Here is an 8,281-nt window from a genome sequence, read left to right as displayed (position 1 = left end):
CCCCGTCCTCCCCGGCCGCTCAGTCCCACCACCCCGTGCGGCACCACCCTTCCCGACCGCCCCTCCTGCGCCGTCCTCGCCGTCCTCCCCGGCCCGAGCGCCCGTCATCGCAGACCGCACCCGGGGACAGAGGCCAGCTCAGGCAGGCCTCAGAAGGGAACTCCGGAAGTTCCCGGTCTTTAAAGGACCGACTGCACTAACACTGAATTGAGAACGCTTATCACTCAGCAGCTGACAGCGGCGGCGGGCGGCCACCTCGGCCTCGGCGTCCTCCGTCCTCCGTTCCCGACTGCAATCCCCGGCCCACGGCGCCGGCGTCCACTGGCTCCCGGGGATTCGCGGCGCCGCCAGGTGACGTCAGGGCGAGGCTACGTTAGGGCGGCGCCGCCAGGGTGACGTCAGAGCGCGCACGTCACAGCTGGCCGCCGCCTGGGGCTATAGGGGGAGGGGAGCAAGGCCTCCCTCAGCAGGAGCGCGGTGCGGGTGCGACGGGGAGAAGCCCACCGGCGAGGCCTGGGGCCCTCGGCCAGCCCGTGGCGCTCTCGGTCTCGGACGCTGTCCAGCTCCCGCCGCTGAGCTGGGACCCGGCGCCCGTGACCCGGCCTCTCTCGGCCGCGGGCGCTGAGGCGTTACCTCGGGTCCCTTCCGGTGGCCACCGGCGACGTGAGCCCCTCCGGAGCCCGAGGCCAGCCCGCGCCGCCATCGCCTCGGCCGGCTGGCCGCAAACCCCGCCCCCTCCGCCGCGCGCCTGCGCCGCTCGAGCGGCCGCGCGTGTGGACGGGAGGGGCCTCCGCGTTCCCTTCTTTCCCGGGACCGGCCCACTCGGGCCGCACTAAGGGGGGGCGCGTTTTTCCGCGTCCCTGGGGCCCCCCCCCTCGCGAGGAAGCGGCGGCCACGGGCTCCGGGTCTGCGGAGCGGGCTTCGCGGTGCCCTTGCCCTCGGGGCCGCGGGCCGCGGCGGAAGCGCGAGGCGGCGCCGGCTGGCAGCCAGCTCGTCGGCGCTCCCCCTCGGCGGCCGGCGGGATGGTGCGTCCCGCAGGGCGCGCGCGGCTCCCGCGCTTGGGCCGCTCGGCGCGGGCGGGGGCGCAGAGGGAGGGGGAGCGGGCCCGACTCGCAGCACCGGGCCCCGGCCGCGCCGTTGGGGAGCGGGCCCCGCCGGGCGGGGCGGGAGCCGCCGCGGAGCCCTCTGGCCGCCGCGACCATGTCGGACCCGGCGCTCAAAGTTCCCGAGGAGATGTTCCGAGAGGTCAAGTACTACGCGGTGGGCGACATCGACCCGCAGGTACCGCGCCGCCCCCGCTCGCCGCCCGCCGCCCGCCGCCCGCCGCCCGCCGCGTTCCCGGCCCGTCCCCGCTCCCGCCGCGGGCGCGCGCCTGGGCGCAAAACGTAGAGACCCCGCCGCCCGGGGCCCGCCGGCCCTGCCGGCCTGCCTGTGTGGAGGCTGGGCCACCTGGCGCCGAGCAGGCCTGGGGGCGGGGGACGCGGGACCCGAGGTACCAGAGGCAGGGGACGTGGGAGAGGGGACCTGGAGCGGGGACCTGGGGGGTGGTCTGCGGGACCCTCTGGAGGGAGCGGCAGGGGACCTGGGGGTGGGGGTGCTGCGGGATCTGCGACCGGCGGGAAGCAGGGGAGAGGGAGGGGACGTGGGGGTGGTCCTTGAGACCCGCGGCCCGGACGCTGGAGGGCAGGGGGTCTTCGGGAACCACGATTGGGGGGGGGCATGAGGGGAGGGACGGAGATCTGGGTCAGGCGCCACTGGGATCATCAGCGGGCAGGGCACCTGGAGGGTGAGCTCAGAGAGGGGATGACGTGGAGAGGGGGCCACTTTCTGACCAGAGAGGAGGGGAGGGCGTAGGGTGGGAGGGGGCATACTTCGGGCCTAGCACGGATTGTCACCGGCCTCCGCCTGGTGGGGGACCAGCGTCCTGTCGCGTGTGGTAAGTCCCCCAAGCCTGCCACCTCAGCCAGCTGCTACTTTGCCCCTTTCTGGGGCAGATTCGGACAGGGGGCATCCTTCTTGCTGCCCACCCCGTGTGTCTGGGTTCCGAGAGCGGACAGGGTGAAGCGGATGGAGCTCAACTAGGAACCCCAGGTCCAGGCTGCTGGGGGCTTAGTGAACCGCCCCTTGTGTGGCCAGCCACCGGAGCTCACACGTCTGGGCTGTGGAGCCTCAGTAGTGTGCAAAGCGGTCAGTGTGCCACCCGCGAATTCCCATTTTTTGATTTTCCTAATTGGGGGGATTAAACAGTAAATGTGGAAAATACCCAGGTAGCACCATCACTGTAAACGTTTAACAGGCTCATGCCAGAGGATACTGTGCTTTTTTCTAAGTTTAAATAATACTTCTCTTTAAATATCAGAGTGTTACTCTTCCAGCGTGGAAGCAAATCGTAGTTGAATATCTTTTTCAGGTCATTCCTCACAGTATTCCCTTTATTAAAGTGTGTGCAGTTCAAGTTTTCCTGGGGTGTCTCCTTTGCTGTGAGTGCTAAGCGTGGAGGCGAGGGAAAGCAAAGCCAGGTGATCAGACCTTAGTCCTCAAGAGTGGAGGCAGGTGTTTAACCAGTAATCTTGGTTGGCATGGAAGGAATTAGGGAAGGCTGATTGGTCTTGGCCTTCTAGAGGCTGGTCTGTTAGTACGTTAGTAAACGAAACTAACTCCCTTGCATGACCCCCAAGGTGGATCCTTTTTCTACTGTAACTATCGGGTGAGGAGATTGAGCCTTGAATCTAGAGATACACAGGTGTTGAACCCGGAGTGATCGCGATGAGCGCCTGTAACAGTGGCGGCTTTTTCCAATATTGATAATTTTCCTGTCTTTCACTATCCATCCTTCTGCCCCACCTCCTTCCTACACTCTTTATTTCGTTTTAGGACTTTGGCTCTTATGAGGGACTTGAACCAAATGTTACTTAAAACCTGGAACAAGTTGAATTGAAACCATATTTGCTCAACTATGAGTCAAATCTAAGTGCTTAAAAATGTCCTTGGCAAACCACTTTGATGTGAAACAGTATATTTTCTAAACGATTTAGAGCCAGAAAATTGATTCCCTGAATCTTATAAAAATGGATTCAGAAAGTTCACGTATATTGAACATCTTGTACCTGTTAAGGCGTTGGCCTAGATGGCAGATGTAATCTGAAGATGAATGGAACCTGATACCTCTCCTTGAGGTTCCCTCGTTGCTGAGGGCTGGGGAGCACACCTGAAGACGTTACGGTGTAGGGTGGTAGGTGCAGCAAGGACAGACTTCGCTGCTGGGGTGCCTAGGAGGAGGCACCACTGAACTTTTTGAAAGTAGGTGTCTTCTCAGTGGGGTGTTGAGCTCTACACAGAACTGAAGAGGAAGAGGTGATGTCCTTTGTGTGGAACGTATGTGCTGAGGAACGGAGGCATTGATATATTTGGGATACACCAGGATGGCCAGTACACCTGGTGCTGAGTGATGTGCGTGAAATCTAGTAAGAGTCAGTAGTGTGGAGGCTGGGAAGATGCCTGTGGTTTGGGCATCTTTCAGTCCATGAGAAATCAGTATTTCAGCAGAGTTGTAGAAAAGGCAGTGGGTGAAGAGTGAGCAGGAAGTGAGAAAGTGAAGACAGGTTGGTCTGCTGCTCCAAGGGATTTGTCAGCCAGAGGAAGCAGAGTAGGGGCCTGGATGTGTGTGAGCGCGTGTGAGGACCAGTGGGAACCTCGCTGTTCGTGGGTGGAAGGGGCGACGTTGAAATCTCAAGACTCCTAAAAAAGGCAGTAGGGTTGGAAATGCAGACTGGAGGACAGATAAAAGGAAGGCGCCGTATTCGTGGGTCACGTCGGTGAGTGTGGGGACTAAAGGTGCTCGGAGGTGAAGGGAGGAAAGTGGAGGTGACCTGTGGCTACAAACCAGTTTCTTTTTACTTAGAACAAATACTTAGCATCGGCTCCAGTTGCCATCTCTGGATGGTCAGTAAAATATTCTGAAAAAATTTACCTAACTTGTGGGTAATTTGAGCTATGTAGGCATCAGGTCACCTTCACATGTGGTGCACATCTGGGCTCTTCGGGCTCTGCCCTCACCTCCACCTGTCCCTGAAGTCTCTGGCAGGTGAGTAGCCTCCTGTTCTTCACCTACCTCTCTGCACCTGGGGACCTCACTCTCAGAACTTTGGCCGCCACTGACTCCCCATCTGGTGGGGGCCCGCGTTTTCCAGGTACCAGTGAAGTCTTTTCCTAGACCTTCCACATGGCATCAGAAGGATGTGCCCCAAACTAAAGGACTTTTCTTGCTTCCCCACCTCTGCACTCATAACCTGTTTCTCCGTGAATGCCACTGTTGTGTCCCCAGCACTTTCTCTCTTGCACTTCTACCCCTTCCAGGCACCGAGTCTTGTGCATTCTCACTTCTTTCTTCCTCCTTTCCCTAGTGACAGTCCTTGGTTCAGTTACCTGCTGCTTTCCCCTGGACTACTGCCGTTGTCTCAAACTCAGTGCATTCTTTTTGCACTGACCATAATCTTTTGATAAAATCTGGTCATGCCATTTCCCTGCTTAAATAAAACACTTGCGTCATTCCAGAAGACACTTTTGTATGAGAATAAATTGCAAACAGTTTTGCATAGCACGTGACAGTCTGACCCTGTCACCTGTCCAGTGTGTTGAATGCTGCTCTCCCCCCCCCCGCCCACAACGGCGCATGTATTTTTGTCTCGCTAACTCCTTAAGTTCATCAGGGTTCTGCTCATGTAGTTCCTCTTCTAGAAACTTTACCATTTGTGGCGAAACTACCTGTCCCTAAGCCTTGAAGTTTGAGCCTGGGCACCCCGTCTCAGCCCTGAAATGTTGTCTGTCAGACCTTCTGTTTTCAAGACAGAGACACTACCTAGTACCTGGCTCACAGCCTCCATGCTTACTTGGTCAGTGGATCAGGATCTGCTGCTTTCTACTGTCCTCAAATGTTTGATGGCATATGACTCAGTAAAAGGTTATTAAATCTGTGTGGTGAACATGGTGTGTTTTTATTAGAATTTTCATTGTTCACAACAATTTGTGTAAAACAAGAATGAAATGCGGTGTTTTTCATTTTAATTTGTGTGGTTTTTTGAAGGTTATCCAGCTTCTCAAAGCTGGGAAAGCTAAGGAAGTGTCCTACAACGCACTAGCCTCACACATAATTTCGGAAGACGGGGACAATCCGGAGGTTGGAGAAGCTCGGGAAGTCTTTGATTTACCTGTAGTTAAGGTTAGTAGTAAGTCTCATTAATTTTATACGCTTCATGATGTGTCTTGAAATCAATACAAAGTCTTACTGTAACTCAAGAGTGTTTGCCAAAATACTGCTTTGTATGGGAAGCAGCGTGAAGCCCGTTGTGTTAAATCATGCTGTGGCCAGGTTTCTGTACATTACAGGTAACTCTTGATGGGTCCGCTCATGCACCTGCGGTGGTGTGGCCGGGGTTCCTCTCTGCCCAGAGCTCTCTACGCCAGGGACATGTCCTGGAAATGGGTGTGTCAGCCTACAGCGATGGGCACTGGGGATTCATGAGAAAGTGTGCTCTCTCCCAAGGCAGGCAGAATCCTGTCAGGTCATGACCCCTGGAGGGACCACTTTCCATCCCCACTGTGGCAAGTGGTCTTAATTTCCAGCTGGACACATTGGAGGGAGTCCTGCCTCCCATTCGCTGTGCTGTTTGACTGCTCTCCAACAGTGGTCACCGTGACTGTTTCTCCCACCGTCCACCCGGTGGCCATTATTGGTACTGTCTAGCTGACTTGGGGTGCTTGGTTCTAGAAAGTGGGGGGCCTCACCTGGTGGGTGACTTGTTCAGGGTTTGTTGATCTACACGCTGTGCTGTTCTCTTGCTCCTTGTAGTTAAGTTGACTGATGTTAAATGCATGTTTTGAAATGTAATTTTGTAGTTTTGGACCTTCAGTTTTTTTTTTAATTATAGCTGTTATATATTTGTTTTAAAATAGTTCAGTTACACTACCACTTTTTTCTTTATGCTATCAAATACTTTGCCTAAAAATCAGTATGAAAATTATTATGGTTTAATAACAAGAGAGGCTAGGAGTTAGGAAAGATTGCCAGTAAGTTAGACTGGGGTGCCGAGAAGCTGACTGGCCGCTGGGAAGTCTGCACCTCATCAGTACCCAGGTCTGAAGCTGCCTTGCAGGCTTAGGAACCTGATTTTTGAAAATAAACCTGAAAGCAGATCTGTCTCATGAGAAGGTTCTCAGAAACCAGATTCTCCAGAGGCAGCAACGTCAGAGTGTCTGTTAATTTACAGCAGTGACATGCGGTGGTCACGATCCTGCCCTAGACTCCTTGTTTCGGCATGGCCAGCTCCTTCGTGAAGCCCGAACATCGGCAGGTTTCCTGCTTGATTCACCTGACCCCACTTGGCGAGAGAGACAGGCTTGTGACAGGCGCACTTGCCTCCCTGGGACCCTCCTTTTGTCTCTGGTTTGCTTCCATTCTTCCTTAGCTGTGGGGATGGTATCTCGGCTCCCTCAGCAGCCTGGAGCCCCTTGTCTCATGACAGTGACTTCCCCTAGATTGTGCGGGTTGCTGCATGAACCTGAAAAGGGCAGCCTTAGTAACCAGTGTTGGGGACTAAGGTCATTGTTGCCAGACCATTTAGAGCAGTGGTGCTTAGATCTCGTGACGCTCCAATCCCTTTTCGCAGCGGGTGCTTTGTAATATCCCCTCTACTGTCCCTTTGTTTCTATGTAAGAGGATATTACATGATTTAAAACCTGTGTGTACACGTTATGTATAATTGCCCAACCTGAAATGTAAAGGAATAAAAAAGGAAAATAAATGTGTATTTCAGTGTATAAATCCTTGGGCACAAGTCCATGGAGGATGGGGTCAGGAGGTGAGCTGCTGGGACCGGTCCGATGTGAAGTGACTGCCACAGATGTGGGCTGGTCCCCAGAGCTCGAGGGTGAGGGAACCAGCTGGGACGTAACATTTCAGAATGGTGATCCGTCCTTGCTAGAAGGCCAAGCTAAAAAAGCGGTCTTCTTCATTTTACATGTTGTATTTCTGGAAAAGTCAGGCTGTAATAAGGCTGCATAAAATACCTATTACCCAGCTTCTATAATTACCACCATTTCGCCAGTCTAGCTTAATAGACCCCCATCCTGCTCTTCCCCTTTGGCTGTGGTAGCATGAAATGAGGCCCCAGGCACACTCATCTTTCATCCGCTTCACAGCTCCAGGCTGCTTGTGATTTGTGGCAGGGACTACAGTGCCCCATGACAGGACGATGGAATCTGTCAGCTGACCCAGTAGTTGGTGTGCACCCCAAGATGATGCTGCCAGACCCTCAAGTTCTTAGTCTGAGTTCAGCTGGTGGAGGCAGAGGCCCGGTTCTATAAGCACAGATCCTTGGCCTTTGACTTACTAAATTTGTCAAGTGGATTTTATTATTACTATTTTTTTATTTTTTTAAAGATTTTATTTATTTATTTGACAGAGAGAGGGAACATAAGCAGGGGGAGTGGGAGAGGGAGAAGCAGGCTTCCCGCAGAGCAGGAAGCCCGATGCGGGGCTTGATCCCAGGACCCCGAGACCATGACCTGAACCGAAGGTAGAGGCTCAATGACTGAGCCACCCAGGTGCCCCAAGTGCATTTTAAAAATAAGGCATTCTAATGCACAGAGACAGTTTATCATTTACATATTTGAATTGTATAGATGTTTAAAACTTGCATCTTTAGTCACCAAAACTTATAGAATAATTTTTGTAATGGAAATCTATTTCTCAGTGGCCTTAGGGCATCATTGGAAATGCTAATTATCCCGACTTAGAGTGGGCTTATTTTTATATATTGTTATTGGTCCTTGGGATAAATAACTCCTTGTCACTATGCTTTTCTAGTTCTCCATTTCTGCTTTATTATTATTGGTGTGTCCTACTGACTTGGAATTATTTTATCTAGACTCCTCTAAGTGAGGGTCTGAGGATGGGTCTGCTCTGCATGAACGTTATGACCAGCCCTAAATCCTTAAATGGAGATACCTATACTTGCCTCCTCCCCCAAGTTCGCAAAGGGACACTTCCCAGGGTATGTGCTGCATGAGTTGGAAGGGGTACCTTTCCAGAGTGTCTGCTTCCGTGGTCACACTCCTGTGCTCACAGGCACCTCTCCCAGTGTTCTCAAGAAAAGTTGCACCTTCACCTGCCCAAATCCTGTCACAATGCATCACCCCCAGGCTCTGAAAATCCTCCTGCACTCTAGATGAAGGGATTAGTAAAGCAGCCTGGTGCTAAGCCATGCAACCAAGGGTCTCCACA

The 8,281-nt window shown here is 53.9% G+C and overlaps 1 protein-coding gene across 3 annotated transcripts in view; it reads left to right on the top strand.

The window, feature by feature from the left end:
* Positions 1-1,086: 1,086 nt before the first annotated feature.
* The window catches only part of PAXIP1 (PAX interacting protein 1), a 52,036-nt gene continuing 44,841 nt past the window's right edge, over positions 1,087-8,281 (top strand). For all 3 annotated transcript variants that reach the window (XM_088018275.1, XM_088018274.1, XM_088018276.1), the window contains exons 1-2: positions 1,087-1,281; positions 5,084-5,218. In XM_088018275.1, the coding sequence (XP_087874401.1) occupies positions 1,201-1,281; positions 5,084-5,218 (216 nt within the window). In that variant the 5' untranslated portion in view covers positions 1,087-1,200. The remainder of the gene's footprint in view (positions 1,282-5,083; positions 5,219-8,281) is intronic.

The sequence above is a fragment of the Eumetopias jubatus genome, unplaced genomic scaffold, assembly GCF_037043125.1.
Source record: "Eumetopias jubatus isolate StellerSeaLion01/CBP00866 unplaced genomic scaffold, mEumJub1_p1.0 scaffold_14, whole genome shotgun sequence".
NCBI classification, from domain to species: domain Eukaryota; kingdom Metazoa; phylum Chordata; class Mammalia; order Carnivora; family Otariidae; genus Eumetopias; species Eumetopias jubatus.
This window is presented reverse-complemented; position numbering and strand designations above follow the sequence as displayed.